The sequence below is a fragment of the Anser anser genome, assembly GCF_964211835.1.
Source record: "Anser anser genome assembly, chromosome: 1".
In the NCBI taxonomy this organism is placed as follows: domain Eukaryota; kingdom Metazoa; phylum Chordata; class Aves; order Anseriformes; family Anatidae; genus Anser; species Anser anser.
This window is the reverse complement of record NC_139720.1, coordinates 33,377,111-33,400,120: the sequence shown is the minus strand read 5'-3', so window position 1 is coordinate 33,400,120 and position 23,010 is coordinate 33,377,111. Positions and strand designations below refer to the sequence as shown.

The following is a 23,010-nucleotide window of genomic DNA, read 5'->3' as shown; positions in this document are numbered from 1 at the left end:
CAAACAAACAAACAAACAAAAAAACAAGAATAGCCATCTGCTAGGATGGTGACCTGAACTGTCTGACTGCAGCTGGAACAAGTGATGCTTGGGTGCTACTTTTAGATGCTTTTTCCTTTCCTTCTTTTTTCTTTCCTCTTTTCTTTTCTTTTCCTTTCTTTTCCTTTCTTTTCTTTTCTTTTCTTTTCTTTTCTTTTCTTTTCTTTTCTTTTCTTTTCTTTTCTTTTCTTTTCTTTTCTTTTCTTTTCTTTTCTTTTCTTTTCTTTTCTTTTCTTTTCTTTTCTTTTCTTTTCTTTTCTTTTCTTTTCTTTTCTTTTCTTTTCTTTTCTTTTCTTTTCTTTTCTTTTCTTTTCTTTTTTCTTTTCTTTTCTTTTCTTTTCTTTTCTTTTCTTTTCTTTTCTTTTCTTTTCTTTTCTTTTCTTTTCTTTTCTTTTCTTTTCTTTTCTTTTCTTTTCTTTTCTTTTCTTTTCTTTTCTTTTCTTTTCTTTTCTTTTCTTTTCTTTTCTTTTCTTTTCTTCTCTTTTCTTTTCTTCTCTTTTCTTTTCTTCTCTTTTCTTTTCTTCTCTTTTCTTTTCTTCTCTTTTCTTTTCTTCTCTTTTCTTTTCTTCTCTTTTCTTTTCTTCTCTTTTCTTTTCTTCTCTTTTCTTTTCTTTTCTTTTCTTTTCTTTTCTTTTCTTTTCTTTTCTTTTCTTTTCTTTTCTTTTCTTTTCTTTTCTTTTCTTTTCTTTTCTTTTCTTTTCTTTTCTTTTCTTTTCTTTTCTTTTCTTTTCTTTTCTTTCTTTTCTTTTCTTCTCTTTTCTTTTCTTCTCTTTTCTTTTCTTCTCTTTTCTTTTCTTCTCTTTTCTTTTCTTCTCTTTTCTTTTCTTCTCTTTTCTTTTCTTCTCTTTTCTTTTCTTCTCTTTTCTTTTCTTCTCTTTTCTTTTCTTCTCTTTTCTTTTCTTCTCTTTTCTTTTCTTCTCTTTTCTTTTCTTCTTTTCTTTTCTTTTCTTTTCTTTTCTTTTCTTTTCTTTTCTTTTCTTTTCTTTTCTTTTCTTTTCTTTTCTTTTCTTTTCTTTTCTTTTCTTTTCTTTTCTTTTCTTTTCTTTTCTTTTCTTTTCTTTTCTTTTCTTTTCTTTTCTTTCTTTCTTTTCTTTTCTTTTCTTTTCTTTTCTTTTCTTTTCTTTTCTTTTCTTTTCTTTTCTTTTCTTTTCTTTTCTTTTCTTTTCTTTCTTTTCTTTTCTTTTCTTTTCTTTTCTTTTCTTTTCTTTTCTTTTCTTTTCTTTTCTTTTCTTTTCTTTTCTTTTCTTCTCTTCCCTTCCTTCCTCCTTCCCTTTCCCTTCCCTTCCCTTCCCTTCCCTTCCCTTCCCTTCCCTTCCCTTCCCTTCCCTTCCCTTCCCTTCCCTTCCCTTCCCTTCCCTTCCCTTCCCTTCCTTCCTTCCCTTCCCTTCCCTTCCCTTCCCTTCCCTTCCCTTCCCTTCCCTTCCCTTCCCTTCCCTTCCCTTCCCTTCCCTTCCCTTCCCTCCCCTCCCCTCCCCTCCCCTCCCCTCCCCTCCCCTCCCCTCCCCTCCCCTCCCCTCCCCTCCCCTCCCCTCCCCTCCCCTCCCCTCCCCTCCCCTCCCCTCCCCTCCCTCTTCCTCTTCCTCTTCCTCTTCCTCTTCCTCTTCCTCTTCCTCTTCCTCTTCCTCTTCCTCTTCCTCTTCCTCTTCCTCTTCCTCTTCCTCTTCCTCTTCCTCTTCCTCTTCCTCTTCCTCTTCCTCTTCCTCCTCTTTTCTTCTCTTTTCCTTTTCTTCTCTTTTCCTTTCATTTCTTCTCTTTTCCTTTCTTTTCCTTTCTTTTCTTATCCTTTCTTTTCCTTTCCTTTCATTTCTTTTTTCTTCCTGAAGGGTTCACTTCCCTTTATTGCTTCTCACTTACCAGGAGTGTGTGCAGCAACATGCCGGAGGCTGGGGCGCCACACGGGAACTGCCTTGCTGCTCCTGTGGGACAGACTGTGCTGTGGGCAGGAAGGGGAAAGCACAAGGAGAAAGGGCTAATGTGCACCCCTGGGAAAGGCCAGGCTTGAGTATCCAGGCTTCAGCCACACCAGGGAGTCAGTTGTGTGAGTCGAGCCCTTATCGTGCATCATCTGAGCCACAATAATCAGCCCAGCGTGTGTACGCACCCAGTGGTCACCGTGAAAAACAATAGCTTGCGAGGTGGTGAAAGTGGGTCAGAGTGAACATGTGTTATAACACATTTGCAGAGGACTAGCAACACACCTGCATTATCTGTGACCGTAGTTCAGTCAGTATTTGATAACTTTGTGGGTGATGATGAGATATCATGAGACTGCATCCTAAAAGCATGTCGCCTCCTGCCCCTGTGTTTCATAGGAAACAACCATCCGAACACTCTCTGAGGACTCAAAACAAGTTACCTGACTGGTAGATTGCAGTGCCATACTTTTTCAGTAAATTCAATTTCATGTCAGTGTACTCCCTTCTATGAATTTTTCATTTTTTGCCGCTCAGTTTCAGCAGCAGGAGGGAAGGAGAGTGCCATGTCCTTGCCTTTCTCTTCGCTGTTTGCTCACAGTGCATGGGGATCTGCAGCCTGGAAAAGCTCAGAAAGTGGCAAAAATGCTGCTCTTGGTGCCCAACAATCCCCCACAGAGATGTAGGGAGATACAGGGGCATTTGGGACATGAGAAGGGCCCAAGACAGGTGCTGGGCATTGGGACCCACTGGCAGAGGGGCTGAGTCCTGGAGATGGGCACTTGAGCTGGGGGTCTGCATACGTGGGGCTTTTCTTTTTAACTCCTCTTTCTTCCTTGAAGTCTTGAATTTCAGAAGTTTGTTCTTGCCTTAGTATGAAGGGATTTGCCCTGATAATTCCTGCTAACAGCTGCTAATGGGAATTTTATTCTTAAATCTCCCATGTTTTGAAGTACCATTTAGTTTTTAAAGAAATCTCAAACTTGTAAGCATTGACAGGAAGAAAAAACCACCAGACTAGCTTCCACACCACCTAGCTGATGTTATACAGCCTTCCCTGATTAGCTTTTTAAAATTATTTTTAGCTTAAGTGTGTAGCTGTGGAGCCCTAGCCACAGAGCTTTATGATGCTTATCACTTCAAACAAGACATCAACAACCTCCCCCAAAATAGAACAGACTGTAGGTGTGTGAGGGACTCCCTCTTTTCCTCCTGCAGAGAGTCTTTACTTTTCATATCAAAAAGCTCAGCTGCAGCCATTCCCCGGCTGCTTCCTCCTGAATCCAGCAATGGCAGAGGCCCCAAAAAAACTGGGGCACCCCCAAGTTCAAAGGGAAGCAGCTGGAACTGGATGGGACGCGCTCCACAAACACGATTCCTTTGGTTAGTTCTTAAATTCCCTTTGCTGTACTTGTTGCTGTATTATTTTAATTCTACTTTTCTTCTATTTTTCTCACCCAATTAACGTCGTTTCACTTGAAACGTTTTGTACAGCTGTTAGAGGAGATCTGGGGAGAGAGATACCCGCTGTAAAGTAGGTGTTGGGATGGTTTTATCTGATAGCCCTCTGTGACTGCTCCTCTTTGTCTTCTCAGAGGCCTTTGCATGTGCTAACCTGACTCAGTTGAGTTCATCTAAGGAATTTAGACAGTCATATATATCTCAGCTTATGGGGGGTTGGGTGCATTTCGGGATGCTTACGTGAAGATTGAGTACATAAGCGGACAAAAATAATAGTAGAATAGGAGACCGTGTAAAGGAATCACCTTTCTGACTTCCAGGCAGAAATAGCAGGTTTGTGTATTCTAGAGCACACAGAGTGAGCTCTCCGGTGAATGAGTGTAGGAATGCTTATTTAGGCCCCAAATATCAGGTTGCCAGCTTTTTCAATTTCAATATAGATGTGGAAGTGTAAGATCATTTGCACAGTCAAGTGCAAAAGTAATAGTGTCATGTAAGAGTTGTAAGATTTTTTCAGGTGAACTACTGAAATTTAGTGTTTATATCTATATATATAATACTAAAATATTAAAAATATGTATTATATTTAGAAAATTATGTACTCTGTGTTCCCTTTATGTTTTCCATCCTAACTTCCGTTTCACATCTATTGAGCTGATGACTTCCATGTTTTTATTTTCCAGAAAAAAAGTACCCTGCTTTCAGACTGAGCAAAATTGTCTTGAGTGGGCTTGAACAGGAAAAAGACAGAACTCACAGCATAATCATTTTTGTATCTTGTGAGATTTCCCCAGCTGAAAGACTCCTAAACTGCTCTTCAGCATATGGATGCAATGGTTAATCTATAAAGGTATCTGGCAAACTATATTTATAATGCCATCAGAAAACTGCCCTGCCTTGCTGAAACTGCAGAGGGACAGCTATGCTACCCTCCTGTGATACCAGCCAATCTCTAGAAATGTGTCTGGCCCAAACAAAAGAAAAAAATACTAGTGTAACAATATGCATTTATATTTTATTAACATTCAAAGTGGTTTGCATTTTCATGTTAATAGGGCTTTAATGATTTTGCATGGGAGAATATCCTGTTTAAAGGCAGAGTGAACAGCTGATAAGTTAAAATATAGGCAAAATAATTAAATGTAACTTGTGTAGCCTGGTATTGAAATTTATAACACAACTTGTGCTGTCTCAGCTGTGAAACGTTCTCCTCCTTATTGCATTCTGTACAGTTTAGCACTCAGCTGAAAGACGCTGCTAATAACTGTTTCCCTTCAACATGCTTGCTAACAGCATTATTTTGCAGCCCGTTTTCAGCACGCAGCGCAATTCAGAAATGGACCCTGCATTAGATTACATCACAGCTGCGAGTATCCCAGGGGGCAGAACGAGTCGCTTAAATAACTTCGCTATTGCCTCGGTGAGCACCTGTCCGTGCAGCTCCAGCACTGCCTTCTCCCAGGTTTGGGGCCTCTGCTGCCTGCAGCTTTCCTTGCTGCCCCGTGCAGGTGCCAGCAGGATCCGTGCTGCTGCTGCCAGCGCTGCATCGTTCGGGCAGGCGCTGGTGGCTGCCAGCTGGTTTGCCTCTGACGTACAGGCAGTTCTGAACTTTATTAAGGCTGGCTTTCACCGAAGCTGCAGGGACAAGGAAATGGGAGAAGTGTGCGTGTGTGCGTGCACGCTAACTTCCCCATAGCACCAGCAAAAACAAAGCACCAAGAAGCAGGAGTGCAACAGATAACTAAATGAATACAGAAAAACAAAACAAAGCAAAGCAATTCAGTTCCTGCCTTGTTCCCATTCACCCCGCCCTTTGAAAATGCCTGAAACTCTATATTGCACCTTTAAGGGAAGAGCAGAGGTATGGGACTTATGGGCTTCACTTTATGCCCAGAGCAATTGCTCTCCTGATCCATCAGACAGGTAAATTGTATTGCATTTAACCAGCACAAGCTGGATATTGGAGGAAACAGCCCATTAAATTACCATTTGCTAGTCTAAGAGAGACATTCCCAAAGAAATAGATCACAAAAGTGTGAGGAAAAAGGCAAGTCTTTTATCAACTCCCGATTTTCAGTTTGTAAGGAAGACAAAAGCGCCCGACTCCGGGTGAGTCACGAAGCTTAGAAAAGTCTCTTTAAAATCTTCTCATTCATTGCTACACAGGTGTGATGCACATGTGACATGTGCTGCATACCAGTGGTATTGTGGATGCTGTAGGAGGCTTTTTCTCAGCTGAACCTCAAAAATGTATCCTGGTAGGTGGGGTTAGACCCAAGGACATAGAATTAGACAGTTGTCCACCCCTTTATACTGGCCCTGGGCATAAAGCAGTGTTGTCCATCCTTTATTTCCACGTCTTTTTTTTTGCAAGTGTTTGAAGTCCTAGCAGAGGCTTGGTGAGGCAGTGGGGCCACTTCAAAGCTCAGTGAAGACCTCGGGCCAGGTGTGGTGTTGGGGCTGGAGCCAGGCTGGCAGCTCCGAGCTTCCTTTGCAGGGAAAGACAACCCCAGCCCTGCAGCTGCCAGCTCTGCAAGGGTCCCTTGCAGTGTTTGTGACCTCCTCATATTCCCAAATGGCCTTTGCAGAGAGAGTTTGCAGACTGGTGGCATCAGTTTTATGAGAACAGCTGCAATGGTATGATTTTGTAGTACCAAAATATGTTCAAAAGCTATTACTGAAAACGAGCTCTTGGAAACGGCTAGTTTTCCCCAGGATAGTTACTTCCAATACATCAATGCAAGAGAAACTGTGGAACGAGGACAAATCTCACAGCACTGCAGTGCTCTTTCACCACCGGAATCCACGCACGTCTGGGGAAACAGCAGCACTGAGATCAGTGGTGCGGCAGGCCATTGTAGCAGCATCGCCTTCTTCTCTGGCTGTAGGAAAAAAAGAGCTCATTTGGATTCTGTGCGGGGTGGGAACGCAACCCCAGGCTGAGTCTGCTGGATGAGCTGCACAGCTGTGAAGGCAAAGGTTATTGCACGTGAGGGTGCTGCTCCCAGGGTCCAGGGCTCTCAGTCTCCCTGGACTTTGGCAGAAATTCCATCTTCTCAGGAGAAAAGAAGGTGGTGTTTTTGTTGTTGTTTTTATTATTTTTCCATTTCTCCCATTCTGCTTTCAACAGAGTTCTACTCAAAGTTCCCCTTTCGACGAACCGGCATTTTTTTCTGAAGAAAAATACGCGTTGTTGAAAACTTCCCAGTCAGCTGGAAATTCCCAGTACCCAGGATGATTTAAAAACTTCCCAAAGAGACGGTTGTGGTAGCGGCACAGCGTGGGGTTAGAAAACCAGCCTGCAGTGGTGTCCCTCCAGGACTGGAAGATGCCTTTGGAGGCAGCGCGGTGTGGGCGCTGCAGCGCTGGAGGGCTCCCACTGCGCCGGGAGTGGGCAGCTCTGAGCTTTTCCCTGCAGCAGGAGCACACTTCTCCCTGGGGCTTGTGGAGGCACTGCGAGCACTTGTGCTTGAGCAATTAAAACCAGTCTGGTTTTACAATCAGGAAAGGAGCTTTGAGAATAAATGCAAAGCAGTGCAAGATAGTGCTTCACCTCATATTGCATACCTTGTAAGCGAAGTAATTATCTGAAGTAAGTATCCAAGTTGTTTGTTTGTTTGCTTGCTTTTTAAGGCAATATGCTTTTTGTATTGTACTTGTGTTTATTTTTAATTTACAATCTTGAAGATTTGTTCAATCACATTTGGTATTTTTTTTTGATCCAGATCCAAACACACTCAGTCGTTTTAACTAAAAATCCTTCTAAACACTTAAGTTTATAAGCATGAGTCTCAAAAAACACCTAGTATCTATGGGACCTAGTATCTATGTAGCTCTTTTACTGGTTGATACAAAAGTGATGGATCTTTTCCCACCCTTTTATAAGTTACAAAAAAAAAAAAGTATAAAGCACGGATCAGGTTTTCCTCAAACCTCCCAGCAAAAAAATAAAAACCAAAGACACATTCTTGACAGATACAGAACACCAAAAATCAGCCTAAAAGGGAAATGAAAACAATCTTAAAATCAACTCTCTTTGACAATTAAAAGTTTCAGTCCCAGACAGTACCACCTTTAGACTACGAATGGTCTCAAATCATATGATAATGTCACTAATGGGAAAGGGTCCCATAACATCTGTATTTTTACTACTGTACTTTTTTCTTCCAGTCAAATTGCATGACAAAGCTGTTAAAAGTCAGGATTCTGGTGTTACCTGCTGTGTGTTATGGACTTCAGCACTTCAGCAGTGGTATTTCAGTACTAGGGTTTTGTAGAATTATGTTAATTTTCATACTGTGAAAATCCATAGACCAATATGAACATATACATATATTTGTTCACACATTTCTATGGGAGATAATATCTTACCTATTCAGACTCTTTTCATTCTTATTTTTCATAAACTGAGTAATTTAAATGGAATCTGTTCATGTAAAATATATGTATTGGTATTTCCATGCACAAATCCTCTCAGAAAGTTTCTTGGCTAAAGTACAGAATTTCTGGTCCAACCTGGGAGGAAAGATGAAGAGGAGGAAAAAAAGGAGCAAGGAGGAATATCCCTCCTCTTCCTCCTGTAGTGGGTGAACATCCACTACCCATCTTGAGATGATGACGATCTTGACTCAAACCAGACATTCCTGTCATCAAACTTGTCAGGAGTGCACCCAAATACTGGATGTTAGCTGGGAAGGACTATGAATTTCTTCTAGTGATATTATCCTATACTGTCATTTGAGAGAATTATGCGTTGGCATTGGGACCTCACTCTGCTTTCCCTGAGTCCCAGGTGATAATGCTTTCCTTCAGCTTTTTCCAGGCTTTTATATCTGTTCATGGGAACATTCCCAAGGTCTTGTGTTTGTCTGATTGTAGAATATAAAACATTTTGGACTCTTAAAAACTCTCTGGGGAGGCAAAATATTTCCCATCCAGACCTAACACTTATTTATTTATTTACTTTTACTTTTGTTTTAAAGGTAGCTAAGAGATTGATTATTCAATCCTGAAAGTTGTATTTTCATGGAGTAATTGACGTACAAATGTTAGCAGATTAAACAAACGGGTCTTGCTATATTGGAAAGTGCCGCAGATAGCAGGCCTGTAAATAGACTGGAAAGGAAAAAAGATGATGGGAAATACCTGCCATGAAATTAAATGTGTTTAAGTGCTTAAATAGGAGGAACTGATTTATGTAAAACCAAGAATGCTTTTTAGTCTTCCAGAGTAGTTTGGAGATCCAGTCCTCAAGTGGAAGAAGACCTAGAGGGCAGCTCTAATGTGTCAGTAAGCAAAGCACAAGGACCAGTGATTAAGAAGGTAATATCTGTTTTACAAATATATAGAGACAGCTTTATGTCTGCAATGTATTCATCATGCAGCAGTACAGCACTCATACAGCAGCACTTTGGCCCCCTGTCATGAAGAATATTCAAGCTTTTACTGTTATTGCTGTACGTTGTGTGTCCTGCTTTGTGTTACTGCACACTCAAAATATCTTCTGGACTTGTAATTGGTATGTGCTGGGGCATTTCTTTACACTTAAATAAGCACAGGCCAGATTTTCAAGGGGTGTCAATATGTCTGGTTGGCTGCATACAAGTCTGTGGGACCAAACTACTTTATACCAGCTAAAGATCTGGTCTTGCGTGTTTAAAAATAGATTAATGAAGAAAGGACCCATCTACGTACTGAGAGGTTTCATGACCTACTTCTGCAGATCTCCTTCTTGTTCAGGAAGGCTCTGCTGGGTTTCTGCTTCTTAATCTCCTTGGTCTCCCCCAGGTTGCTCACAAAAGCAAAATCCACCAGAGAGAGAGACAGCTGTTTCTGCATATATTAATAATATGCAGCTCTATAAATGATTAATAAAATATACCACCGCCTTTGAGTTATGGTGTAGTAATTCACACTTAGCTGTTTTGTTGGCTCTCAGCCTTCATCCTGGCGTTGCATTATGCGCCCAGGATGAATGATTACACTGGAATTCAGATTGTTGTTTCTAGTTCCTTAATTTTAGCACCGCACATATTGGACTGGATCACAGAGCTGATTATGGCATGCCAGAGACTTTGCACACTGCATGGATGGACAAAATCAAAATGATTGATTTTTCAAATTGGTCAGTGTGGCACTGCTCTGGAAATGCTGTTGGCCATGCACTGAAAGAGCTTAGTCTTTTGGCATGCTAGCCATCTAGAGCTGGTCCAAAGAGGTGTTTAAACATATTAAAAAACACATGTGGACATTTTGGAGGACCCTATGAAGTGCCTAGTGCAGAGTGAGATCCTGATGCTCCTCCTGGGACAGATGCAGCCACGTTATCTTTTTCCAGATGCTTGCTTCATCGGGAAGTCATGTCACTTTCTGCTGTGCCTCTCATTTCTTTTGGTGACATCGTGTTTGTGTGAGCTCTAGCCATGAGAAGGACAGAGCTTAAGAATTATCTAATTCCAACCCCCATGCCATGGGCAGGGACACCTCCCACCAGACCAGGTTGCCCAAAGCCCCATCAAGCCTGGCCTTCCAGGGATGGGGCATCCACAGCTTCTCTGGGCAACCTGTGCCAGTGCCTCACCACTCTCTGAGTAAAGAATTTCTTCCAAATATCTAATCTAAATCTAGCCTCTTTTAATTTGAAGCCATTACTGCTTGTCTTATCTCTACACTTCCTGACAAAGAGTCCCTCCCCACCTTTCCTGTAGGCCCCCTTTAGGTATTGGAAGGCTGCTATAAGGTCTCCCTGGAGCTTTCTCTTTTCCAGGCTGAACAAATCCAACTCCCTCAGCCTGTCTTTGCAGGAGAGGTGCTCCATCTCCTTGATAATCTTTGTGGCCCTCCTCTGGACTTGTTTTAATACTTTCATGTCCTTCTTGTGCTGGGGGCCCAAAAACTGAACATGCTACTTCAGGTTCTATCCAGTACTTTCACGTAAGATGAGATTTTGTTAAAGAAGGAAAAGGAAAAGAAAGAAAAGAAAAGAAAAGAAAAGAAAAGAAAAGAAAAGAAAAGAAAAGAAAAGAAAAGAAAAGAAAAGAAAAGAAAAGAAAAGAAAAGAAAAGAAAAGAAAAGAAAAGAAAAGAAAAGAAAAGAAAAGAAAAGAAAAGAAAAGAAAAGAAAAGAAAAGAAAAGAAAAGAAAAGAAAAGAAAAGAAAAGAAAAGAAAAGAAAAGAAAAGAAAAGAAAAGAAAAGAAAAGAAAAGAAAAGAAAAGAAAAGAAAAGAAAAGAAAAGAAAAGAAAAGAAAAGAAAAGAAAAGAAAAGAAAAGAAAAGAAAAGAAAAGAAAAGAAAAGAGAAAAGAAAAGAAAAGAAAAGAAAAGAAAAGAAAAGAAAAGAAAAGAAAAGAAAAGAAAAGAAAAGAAAAGAAAAGAAAAGAAAAGAAAAGAAAAGAAAAGAAAAGAAAAGAAAAGAAAAGAAAAGAAAAGAAAAGAAAAGAAAAGAAAAGAAAAGAAAAGAAAAGAAAAGAAAAGAAAAAAAAAGAAAAGAAAAGAAAAGAAAAGAAAAGAAAAGAAAGAAAAGAAAAGAAAAGAAAAGAAAAGAAAGAAAGAAAAGAAAAGAAAAGAAAAGAAAAGAAAAGAAAGAAAAGAAAAGAAAAGAAAAGAAAAGAAAAGAAAAGAAAAGAAAAGAAAAGAAAAGAAAAAGAAAAGAAAGAAAAGAAAAGAAAAGAAAAGAAAAGAAAAGAAAAGAAAAGAAAGAAAAGAAAAGAAAAGAAAAGAAAAGAAAAGAAAAGAAAAGAAAAGAAAAGAAAAGAAAAGAAAAGAAAAGAAAAGAAAGAAAAGAAAAGAAAAGAAAAGAAAAGAAAAGAAAAGAAAAGAAAAAGAAAAGAAAGAAAAGAAAAGAGAAAAAGAAAAGAAAAGAAAAGAAAAGAAAAGAAAAGAAAAGAAAAGAAAAGAAAAGAAAAGAAAAGAAAAGAAAAGAAAAGAAAAGAAAAGAAAAGAAAAGAGAAAAGAGAAAAGAGAAAGGAAGGAAGGAAGGAAGGAAGGAAGGAGGGAAAGAAGGAAGGAAGGAAGGAAGGAAGGAAGGAAGGAAGGAAGGAAGGAGGGAAAGAAGGAAGGAAGGAAGGAAGGAAGGAAGGAAGGAAGGAAGGAAGGAAGGAAGGAAGGAAGGAAGGAAGGAAGGAAGGAAGGAAGGAAGGAAGGAAGGAAGGAAGGAAGGAAGGAGGGAAAGAAGGAAGGAAGGAAGGAAGGAAGGAAGGAAGGAAGGAAGGAAGGAAGGAAGGAAAAAAGGTGGGAAAAAAAAAGAGAAGCTGGCCACTCAGTAAATTAAATTGCTTGTGTGATTGGCAGAGAACTGAAGCAGAAATACAAACTTGCATGGTCACCTACAGACAACAGAGCCTGTGCCTGTTTACCTCCAGGTGATTCACCACATACTGATGTCAATCAAAACGGATCAGGTGGATCACACCTGAAAAGTGCCCAGTCGTCTCTGTTAATTACACAGGAACCCCAGGGTAGCTTTCTCAGATATTGATGTCCATGCTCCAGACCTCTAAAACACGGGCAGATGAGGCACAGCCTTTCAGACCCTGATTTTCCTGCTCTCTAACACATGGTGTTGAGGGGACAGTACACGGGATACGTTTTATGTGCTCTGTCTTTCAGGTAAGTGAAAGGCCCGGAGTCATCACTAACTTCCTGTTCACCAACAAACATGCGGTGTTAAATGCTGTCGTTAAAAAGTGACTCTGCCGTGTTGATGTGCCGCTCATAGGTGAATAAAACCCCTACAGAAACCTTGTCCTTGATGCAAATGCGAGGTGGAGAGTCTGGTTGGGCTGGCTCTGATGGAAGGGTACACTCCCTGGTGTTCAGGTCTGCGATTGCTGCGAGAAGCCAGGCCTTGCTCTTCTTCGGAGGAGAAAATGGGGCCTCAGGAAAGGGTCTGGTGACTTTGTGCTGGTTTCTGAAAGCCGGAGTGAAACAAACCTTTCAGGGGAAACAATGCTAATAGAGTCATCGCTTTGGCACATGAGCCCTGCTGGAAAGAAAGTCTGCTAATCCCCTCTATAGTCTCTCTATTTATACCCTTAGGCAGCACGCAAACTGGCCAAGTACAAGAACAAAAGCTGACTAGAAATATCTCCTGTGACTGTTGTTCTCATGAGCTATTATCCCCTTTATTAAGGATCAGGCTAAGAACAACCTCTGTTAAGGACAATGTTCTGCAAAGCAATGTGATTATCATGCTGATTTAGGTGAAACTTGGCCCTGTGGCTTGCCTCTCCTCCTGCCCCGTTAGGCCCCGGGCCATGCCGTCTGGGCTTGCTCAGGGGCCAGCGTGGCTCCTGCTTACCGGGCGATGAGCTTCGGCCTGGAAGTCATCTTGGCCATTATTTTAAGACATTCAGAAGTATACATTTTACAATAAAAAGGAAAAAAAAATATATCTTACACTAGGTATTTAAGTGTCACCTTAGAGACAAGGCCATGTAGAGAAGGGCAAGGCCCAGGACTGTTCTTCAGATCACTGGTGTCCTGTGGTGTTTCTTTATTTATGAGCATTTGAAAAATAAATATAATTGATATTTCATTTTTATATTTAATATATCTGCAAATCATTAATAGTTGTGATGATCTTCCCTATTTAGAAGGGTTGAGTGCAGTTTTTATGTCATGAAAATAAAAATCCACTCCAATGTCCTGCTTCACCATGGCTGAATAGAGGTGTGCCTTCCTGACCTGGAACAGCCCTGGTTCCTTTGTGTCAATCAAATCCAAAAAGGAAAAGAAACCGAAGGTGGCCTTTCTAATCTTTCAGAACAAAACCAAACCAACCAACCAACCAAAATATTTCCAGAGACTTTTGGAGAGTTTCTGTGCATCATGGAAGTGCCCCATCAGTTAGGAAGATGCTTTGGAAACGTAGAGTGCAAACATCTCCAGTGGTTTAGCTGAAGCAAAAGGGGTGTGGGGGGTGGTTCATCATACTTGGTTGTGCAGAGCATGAGAACTCCTCTTGAGAAAGCTGCATCGAGAATAGATGGGATGTACTTTAGGCTCCTGCAGTTAGAATTGTTGAAAAGATTTGATTAGATTTATCTTACCTGGAACAGTTTTACAAACTGACCAAATGTAATGTTTTCATTTACATATTAGAAGTGTGACAGGGGATAAATAATGAGGTAACCTGGATTTAAGGTTTCTGTCAGCTGAATGATGGAGATTCTTGGGAAATGCTTTTTCAGACTACGTGGTTGCAACTTTCTAATCCTTCCAATAATGTACAATCAAAAAGTTTATCTGTATGATACCATGACCTTTCAAGTTGCAATCCCACTGATGTGGAGGTGCAGTATTCTTACAAGTTTGCTGCTGTTGTAGGATGTCAGGCTTGAGAGATGCCACCAGAGTGGGGCAGCGAAGAACTTCCATGATGTTACTGTGAGCATTAGCTACAAAGTACGAGTACAGTCAGTCCTCTTTGCAAGACCAAGTGAAAACCAGAAGCAATAGAGAAAGCAGAGGTTTTAGTATTTTTTCCTAGTTGTCTCATTCAGGGATTTAGAAGTGGGTGAAGCAGGTGGTTCATGAGGTGTGCTCATGTGCACAAATCATGTAGTCCTGAGGCTGGTGGAGGAAAAAGCAATCCACCTTAAAGCTGAGGCACACTTGTATCTCCTTTCTGGATGAAGAAGTTGGAAGTTGGAAAGCCTGTTGTACCTCATGTTGAATTTTGTCTCTTTGGGTCTGCCTGTCTGATATACAACTTGTCTGTTGCTCATTAAAAGAAAAATGATCTCCTAGGAGTGCATTGTGTAGAGCATCTAACACCTGTGTACGAGCTACAGTAGCAAAGAGGGAAAGAAAAACACTATAAAACACTATTTAGTAATTTTTTCTTACCCTAAGAATTCAACTTTCATCAAAGTGGGATATCTGGACAATGGAAGTGGTCTTCCTGAGTCAGCTGTTTGCCAGTGTTGTTAGCATTTCTGCGTAAAGCCATTTCTGAGAACACGCCTCGCTCCTTAGCAAGCCCTCCAGTATCTTTCTGGAGCTTCCTCAGGGGGTTTGAATTCGGCCCCCTTCCACTTTCCTTCTGACTCTGCCTCTGCATTTTGAAGATGCATACTCACAAGTTAAGACATCACATATTGCTCACTCCTTCTCTAGCAAAGGCAGGATTTAATATTAATCTTTGTTTGCTCAACAGTAAGAGTTGTATTTAATCTAAGATCTTTTAAATTTAACACTGATAAATCGAGCGCTTCCTTAATGTATGTTCACATTCTGTCTCAGTCTGTTATATATGCATTGTACAAATGTGATGCATTGGCTTTGTAAACACACAAATAAACAAAAGGAATTAACTTCTTCCCTCTAGAGAGAAAAAAAAAAAAAAAAAAAAGCATGTGCAAACCGGGTTACTTCTCTGTGAAGTAATGGAGCTGTGAGAGCTGAGCTGCAGTTCATCCTGTGCCAGACTCAGGGAGGCTCAGCTGATCTGACTCTGCTTTACCCCTGAAAGGGAAGCTCTGACCCCCAGCTTCTGGCTGCATGCTCTCTCACACCGGCACTGATGCTATATTGCTGGCTGATTCTATAATAAGCCAGTTTGACTCACTGATCCAGAATTAGGCTGAATAGGTGAAAAATTAGGTAGTTTTCTGCTGTGTTCGTGCATTGCAACATCTTCAGAACAGGCTTGAAAAAGTCATATGTATACAGTGGACTTAATTCTGATACCTGGTTTGCAAAACTCTCCTGTTACCCACAGGATGCTGAGAGGAGCCTGCAAGAAAGACACTACCTAAAGAACAAAGGTACATTAATAATTTTAATAAGATCTTACACAGTCATTAAAAACAAAAACCCAAATCACCATCTTAGTTCAGTCCTCAAAAATGTCTGTAGCTGGCCCAATTAATTTGATGAGGTACAAAAATTAGCAAATAACTTACAAACTCGTTTAAGGCTAAAACAAGTTGTAGGAAACCATACATCATGTGCAGTTGTGAGGAAAAGTTTCATCGCTGCTCTCATGTGTGCTGTAGCTCATACTTTAACTGCCTGCTACTCTGGGCATCCTTCTCGCAGCAAGGTCCCCGTACTTGATTGAATTTGTGGTGTGGGTGATACCCCGGCGAGCTATACACACCTCCTGTGTGTCTGGGAGCGCTAAAGGCCACTGGAGAACTAGAGCAGTCATTGTCTTTGATTTAGTAGCAAAACCTGTTTTCATTACTTTGTCTCAAGTCCTGAGGACAGCCCAAATCCTCCAGCACTGAAGCTTTCAATAAGACATTGTTTGCTCTGCTGTGCTGTCACTAAGATGTCATTACTTTGGCTGCAAGATAAGAAAAGATTTGTTAATGGCGCCTCTTGGAGATGGTAACATGTTTTCCCCCCCTTATAGATCATTGGGGAAAAAATATGGGAGCAGAGTGACAAGGAAAGAAAACAGATAATTTTTTATATATATGCCTTCCAGTTAAAGCCTGAAGCTATGAAAAGCACAAATGCAGCCTTTTTTTCTTTATTATTAATTTGTAGTAGGGTGTGAAAACAGTGATATCATACACAATGTGCTTTAGCATGTGTACTTCTTAAAGAGAAGAAAATGGAGTCTCTGCAGGTAAACGCTGAGTTGCAACAGGTCTCTTTGTCGCTAATCCGGAGGCACCACACTCCAGGAGAGGCAGGCCAGTGTTTGCCTTTCCCAGATCTAAATGAGCAGTTACTAATTAACAACAGATATGGAAAGAATTTCTCTGCTGTTGCTCCGGACCCTCTGTCAGCACCAAAATGGGGGCTCCCTGGCCCTCACCCTGCAGCCTCAGCCTCACCCAAGCCTCCTGCAGGTCTCCCGTCTGACATTCGTGCCCCCGGCTGCACGACAGGCTTCTGCCGTCCCCACACGTCCTGGTCTCCCTGCTGTTTTCAGATGCAAGGTCACAGTTTGTGTTGGCAAGCCAAGAAACAACAGTGACGTATTCTGTTCAAGACCATACTTAGGACAATAGCGAAGGGCCCGATTCTGCCAATTTTTAGCTGCCGGTATAACGTCCTGTGCAGTTAAAGTTAAGAACAACCAGAGGGCATGTCTGAACTTGAAAACTCCTTTGGATTAAGGTGAAACACAAATTCAAGGCACAATGGCTCTCCCTGAATAGCGATATTCAGAAGACTAAGCCCAGGTGCCAAGACCAGCCCTGTGTGTTTGCAGTCGTGCAGACGACTCTTAAAGGCACAGCATGGCCCGTTCCCCTCTTTTTTTTTATTTTATTTTTTTTTTACAGGAAAAGTCATTACAATAATTAAGGGATAAGGAGCAGACTTATCACAGGACAAGTAACCTTAACCCCTGGCTCACCTCTTGGTGAGCTTTCAGCTCCGTAAAACCCAAGAACCTGACAAACCTCCAAAGCCAGGGACCCGTGGTGGAGTGGATGGACTTCGGGGCTTGAGCAGTGAGCCAGAGAGATTGGTCACCGCTTCCCACTCCAGCAGGGAGCAGACCACAGCAAAGATCCTGCAGTGCCCTGGTCACAGAGGCTTAAGTGTAATTGTGCTCGACCAGAGCAGCCAGACTGGTTTAGAAAATGACTGCATGAATGAGCACAATGTGGCTGTAAGAGGAGACTCCTTACTCGGGTCCAAAGAGGATCTCAGAAGAATGGGGAGGCAAGACAATAGCTGGCAGGTGCCTGTGGCTGGGAGTGCAGCTTATTTATCCGCTCACCGTGTGACCTCCACCTGGGAGCAGAGAAATGATGCAAGAGGGTTACATGGACACTAAATGAGTACCTAAAAAACATAAAATCCCTGATAGTGTGTTGTTAATGCTATCAGAGGTGGCTGTAACTTCCTTCGTCTTGCACAATTTAAGGATTTCAGTTTCTTTTTGTTTTTGTTTTCCCTTGTAAACTCTCTCTTCATATGTTAGAAGTGGATTTTTGGTGTCCTGGCTTGTGCTTGCTGAAAGAAGGAACTCAGTGAGATTTTCTGCGTGGTCTGTGTTGCGTGCTTTTTATTCCTCTTCAGCATTTAGGGGATTACTTTATCTTACATATTTACAAAGAATGATATATCTTGATACAACTGGATGGAAGACTTTTTCATTACTGGAAAAGAGCATCTTGCATTATGTGGCAGGTCAGGAGTTGTGGTCTTCATAGCTGGCAGAGCAGCCGTCAGTGTGTGCACGTATGTGTGTTCTGCAAAGAGGACAGAGGGTACGTGTTCACACATGCACTTCTGTAACCCTATAGTGCTAGGGCTGCTGGAAATAATTAGGGAATTGATTACTATGTTCTAAAAGCAAGAGAAGTGATTTAATTTCTTTGCATCATTGCTAACTGACAAAACAGCTTTAATCCCAGTGATTAGCATTGCTTTTTACAGGATAACTGTATCAGAGAATGTAATAGGCATGGCAGAGAAAAAAGAAACCCACAACTTTTAAAGGCTCTTCTTTTGATGCACTTCCAGGTTGTAAATAAAAACCACTTTTGTCAGCTTTCCTGGAAAGTTCGTTACTGTTATAAGGCTATTAAGATACATTATTTTCTTATGACCAAAATACTGCTCCAAGCCATGTGGAGGTTATTTAGGACTAACTACATACACATCTTTTCAAACAGGGAGACAGAGTGAGAAATGGAGAGCGATCTGAGGCTTGCACTCTGCTGTTCTCCTCTATTTGAGTCAAAATGAAGCTGCTGCCTCTCCTGTACCCACCGCCTGCTGCTTGGGCTGCATGAGCCTTAAGGAGGAACACAAAAGCTGGACTGCCTGGAGGTGGGAGCACCTTCCAGACTTGATTCAGATTAAGAAATAAATGATGACTTGGAAACAAAACACGGGGCTTATCATGACAGGAGTGAAAAGGTATAAAGACCTAAACTGTGTATTTGTAGGAGAACATAATGGTCCTTGTCATCGACGTGATGTTGAAAGGAATGACTTCCATCTAGAGGATGCAGGAAAAACAGGAGATAAATTTCAGTAGCAGTAACAGCTTAATGGCAAAAGATTGAAAAAGAGGAGGAATATGGAAATTAGACAGCGATGACGTTCTACGAATTTAAATGTGGCATTTGGCAGCAGCAGCATTGTTCGTGTAAAAACAAACAAGGCTAATCAACAACAAATGTATTATCCTTTTAAAATAGACTTTATTTAATAACAATAAATATAAAGAAATCTTAATGTTCAGAAACTAATAGCAAACATTCTTAGAAAAAATACAAAAAATACATTCTTACATTCTGAATTTTTTCAACATACAAAGAATTTAAAACAGTGGCGATGGTCTGCGATTTATGGTGCTCACATCTTACTTTAAGGCAATGAAATGTTCACTGACACGGATTCATCTGTACAAGGTAAGAATCTGGCCTACATACAAAGTGTAAAAAGAGCAAAATTGATTCATAGGTTAACAGTAATGTTAATTTTCCCTTCAAACATCTTTAAACATTATTAAAGTGACCCAGTCTTGAAAAAAAAGTTACAAATAGTATTATGTTGGCAGCTGTCCCCACCCCCTGAAGCACTTCATTCCTATGCCTCGGCAGAGCTCGCTGTGTACGGGCAGTGCACATTTCAGCAGACGGAGGTAGAGGCTACATACATTGCATAGCTTTAGAGGTTTGGGCACTCTGTGCTGGGAGTAACACTGCACATGGCGAAATGAAGTGAATTCCTGATATAATGCTTTCTGAAAGTGAATGTTATGGCTACGTTAGCAAGTAGCATGGCACTTGGGAAGCAAAACACAGATGCTGACATCAGTTGAAGCTGATGCCCACCTAGTACTCTGGGCTTTCTTCAGGCTAGCTCTGGTTTTAGAGCTGTGAACTAAAATGCCTGCCAGAGACTGTGATATGCATATCTAAGACCTGTCTTCTGGATTGGTTTAAGACAAAAGGAATCCAGTTCATGAGCTCCAAGACCAGATGTGAACCACCACTCAGAAAGTGGGGGCAAGTGGAAGACGAGTTTCAAAGCATACCCCTGAGCTGAACAAAATGATAATGTAGAAACCCACCCAAGGCTCCCCAGGTCACGGCACTGAGCCTGCTGGAGTGAAAGAAGTGTTTGGACTATGCTGTCAGAAATATGGTCTGATTTTTGGTTGTGGCCAGGGGTTGGATTTGATGATCCTTGAGGGTCTCTTCCAGCTCAGGGTATTCTGTGATTCTATGATTCTAGGTGGTTATGACTTTATTGCAAGAGGAGCCCAAGCGATAGGTACACATACTTTGCCAGTGTAGCGTGCTTTTTTTTTTTTATAAAAATTATTTTAAAGGCTGGAGTATAAACTCTCAGTGATGTTGAGGACCAACTCCTCCTTCAGGAAATGCGTGATGTAAGAAGCGGCAATTGAGAGAGGCCACAAGGACAGGAAAAGGACCAGAAAACCAGGCACTCCTGAAAATCAGTCTTAAACTCTGCCACTGTTCAGTGTGACCCCAGGCAAGGCACTTAATTCTTTTGTTTCCCTGTCTCTTTAGCTGTCAAAGCAGGCAATCAAAGTTTCCTTAAGATCAAACAATTATCTGAAATGGCCCATTTCATGACATTTTATTTTTATTTTTTTTCCATTATCATGTGATACCTCCTTGTTTGCCCTTGCCCTCCAACACTGCACCTGAGAGGGTGTTTAAGGCACTTTGAAACTGCGATCCCCGATGGGGAGATGAAAATGGCATCTCTCAGCTGAACACTACTGTTGACAGGGAAATGCCAGCCCAAAGCCAAAATCAGAAGCTCCAGGCTTGCACAGAGCTGACTGGCCTTTCTAACAAAACTCATATAACACAGGAAAACCCTGAGTACTTCATTATACTGCCCAGTGACAGGACAAGAGGCAAGAGGCACATGCTGAAACACAAGAAATGCAATCTGAATGTAAGAAAATACTGTTTTACTGTGAGGATGCCTGAGCCCTGGCACAGGCTGCCCAGAGAGGCCGTGGGGTCTCCTCCTGGGGGATCCTCCAAAGCCACCTGGACGTGGTCCTGAGCAGCCTGCTCTGGGTGTCCCTGCTTGGGCAGGGGCTGGGGCAGGTGGGCTCCTCAGGGTTCTGGGATTCTGGGAAAAGGTCAAATCAGTATTGGGGTGGTACATTTTGATAATATATTCTGTCTTGTTTAGAAGCTTCTGAGTGTATGCCTATCCATCTGCCAAATTTATATTTGATTCCTTGTAAATTTAAAGACTTTTTATGATTCTGTCTGGAAACAAAAAGAAATGGCAAGAGTAGAATTTCCTGTGAAAAAAAGCACCGGTTCTATCAATGCTCTGGTACACAGTCACTTATAATTATGGTCTGTCTTATTGTTGTATCCTGTGTCATTTTCATCTTCAGGTGATGTGTACAACAAGTTTTCTGGGCATTATAGTAAGCAAGCTCCAGTTCTTCAATGCCAGAAATGTGTTCTCTGGAACCTCCATGTTTCTGTCTTCCATCTTTCAACCTTATCCCAATTTTGAACCAAGCTTTCCTCTCATGTTCCTCTCTCCTATGCAATCATTCTGCATAGTCAAGCTGAGCGAAAGCTTGTGTATCACAACTGCTGAAAGAACTCCCCTCATGTGCTGCCTCTTCTGGTTTAGATGTTGCCATTTCATAGGATAGGCTTGAGGTACACAGAGTAGTATTTGGAAGTTTTTCTACAAGATTCAAATGTTTGATTCCTTCTGATTATTAACAGGATAAAATATATCTTATCAGTGCTACTTAGTTTCTGCAAACAAACTTCTTTATATTGAGAAATCCATACAAATAATCTTCCTAAGAATTGTACATATGAATTACATTTAAGAGTATAAAATTACAAACCCAACAGTAATCACCTGGTTTAGGGAGTGCAGACATACTTTTGCCTTTTTAACAAGATTTTGGTTTTCAGATTTCATAGGAATTGGTCCACTAGAACCATTAAAAGAGAAAGCAAGTTAATAAACTGGAACATCACTGCTGCAGACACAAAGTGGAGCCCTACATACATGCTTACCCTGTAATTCCCTAACTCCCAGGTTATAACTGGAGCCAAAATTGCCAAGCAGATCTGCAGCCTAATTTGAAGATGACTGATAGCTCCAACAAATTCATCCACACTTGTAACATCTTCCTAGTTGTTTAAAGTTTCATAATATGGTTAAGGCATATTAAATTGTTTATTCCCATCTTCAGTTTCAATAGATTCATGGTCTAGTCCAAATTCAATTTGTCATGCAGTATTGTACCACAGCAGGTCCAGCTGCACATTCTTCCTATGTCGAAATCTATCAGGGAAAAGAATGGTGCCTCTGGTGTGGGAGAAATGCAAAATACAGCCCTCAGCAAATATTGATTTAGTACGTGAAAAGAATTTTAACACTCATTACTGTTACAGGTGGGAGACCTTCAAGGCTGTGTTCATTCAGAACAGAACGGCCAAGTGAGCTAATGAAAGTACATTGACCAGAGAAAGATAAAATGTCTGAGTTTTCCTCTCGCTCCGAGTGCTGTAAAGTCAGTTTGTATGCATTGATTGCAAAGGCAGTTCTCCTGTTTACACAGAGATTGATGAACAGGATGGGCTTACAGTCCTGCTGCTCCTTGTGATCCAAGACCATGATTAATTGAAATATCTTGTTATCCATTTAAGTCTCAGTATGTTCATCTAATTCAGTGTAGCACACAACAGTGCTTAGTACGTCAATTGCAACAGCTTAACAACATGATTTTGTGTTGTCTTTTCCTTCTCTTGCCTTCATGTTTTGGCTTTTCCATTTCATTTTATAGTTGGGGTTTGCATTGTCAAGTAATCAAAACTCCTTCAGAGGAAGTGGTGTTGTTCTTACAACAAATTATTCTTGTTCATAAGGTTTTATCCAAGTTGAACAGATTTAATAGCCTACACCTAAATAAAGTGGAAAGCACTGTATGTATTTGAGAATTAATCTGCATTGTCTTAAGATGATCATTTTTTTTTACGTTCACATGTTAAAAAATACATCTTACTAAAGCTGTTTTAAAAAATTGCTAGCTGTAAACCAAGTCTCAATGGTTGCTTTTGCCAAAGGGAAACAGATAAGGAGCAGGTGACAGTTGCAAGAAACAATGTTTAGTAAAGGGAATTAATCCAAAGTGTTTGATTAACTATTGGTAATATCTGGACAGGTGTTAGCTGGCTAAATACTGTTACTCCATACAAAAAAGTACTTATTCAGACTTAGGTCGGAAAGTGCTGTCTACTCCTTTGATAATTTTGTCAGCAATTTTCCCCATGTTTTTTTTCACAACTTTGAGATCATTCTCATGCAAGAGTTTCTGTGTTAGGTATTTCTCTCGCTTGACCTTGCTCTTGGTCTTCTGTGATACATCCGGGATTATGTACGAAATAATAAACTTCACAAAGTATATGACATGCTAGGGAAGGTGAAGATGAAAAAAAAAATGTCAGTTGGGTCAAACAAGATATTATTATTATTATTTATTATTATTATTATTATTATTATTATTATTATTATTGAAATGTCCCAATATCTCTTACAGATTTGAACAGGCTTTGTACCAGCATCTACCACAGTGGAACAGTATCTTAAAAGATTAATTGTCCAATGAAGAATTTCTGATTTCCTAATCCTGATGTTACTAAC

General features: G+C 40.7%; 1 protein-coding gene and 1 long non-coding RNA gene across 5 annotated transcripts in view; one reads left to right on the top strand and one right to left on the bottom strand.

The window, feature by feature from the left end:
• The first annotated feature begins 1,953 nt into the window (after positions 1 to 1,953).
• The window catches only part of LOC310903126, a 28,857-nt gene continuing 7,800 nt past the window's right edge, over positions 1,954 to 23,010 (top strand). Inside the window, exons 1-3 of one of the 2 annotated variants that reach the window (XR_014587286.1) lie at positions 1,954 to 3,335; positions 4,097 to 8,735; positions 18,000 to 18,156. This is a non-coding gene — a long non-coding RNA (uncharacterized lncRNA). Of the gene's footprint in view, positions 8,736 to 17,999; positions 18,247 to 23,010 lie in introns of both variants that reach the window. The other variant, XR_014587287.1, reaches the window with a different exon arrangement.
• The window catches only part of ANO6 (anoctamin 6), a 77,109-nt gene continuing 69,281 nt past the window's right edge, over positions 15,183 to 23,010 (bottom strand). Inside the window, exons 20-21 of one of the 3 annotated variants that reach the window (XR_014587232.1) lie at positions 16,203 to 22,780; positions 15,183 to 15,703 (exon numbers count right to left, since the gene is read on the bottom strand). Coding sequence is in view for 1 of the 3 variants with exons in the window: in XM_083845545.1 (XP_083701671.1) it covers positions 22,574 to 22,780 (207 nt within the window). In the remaining 2 variants the exon portion in view is untranslated. Of the gene's footprint in view, positions 22,781 to 23,010 lie in introns of all 3 variants that reach the window. The other 2 variants (XR_014587233.1, XM_083845545.1) reach the window with 2 other exon arrangements.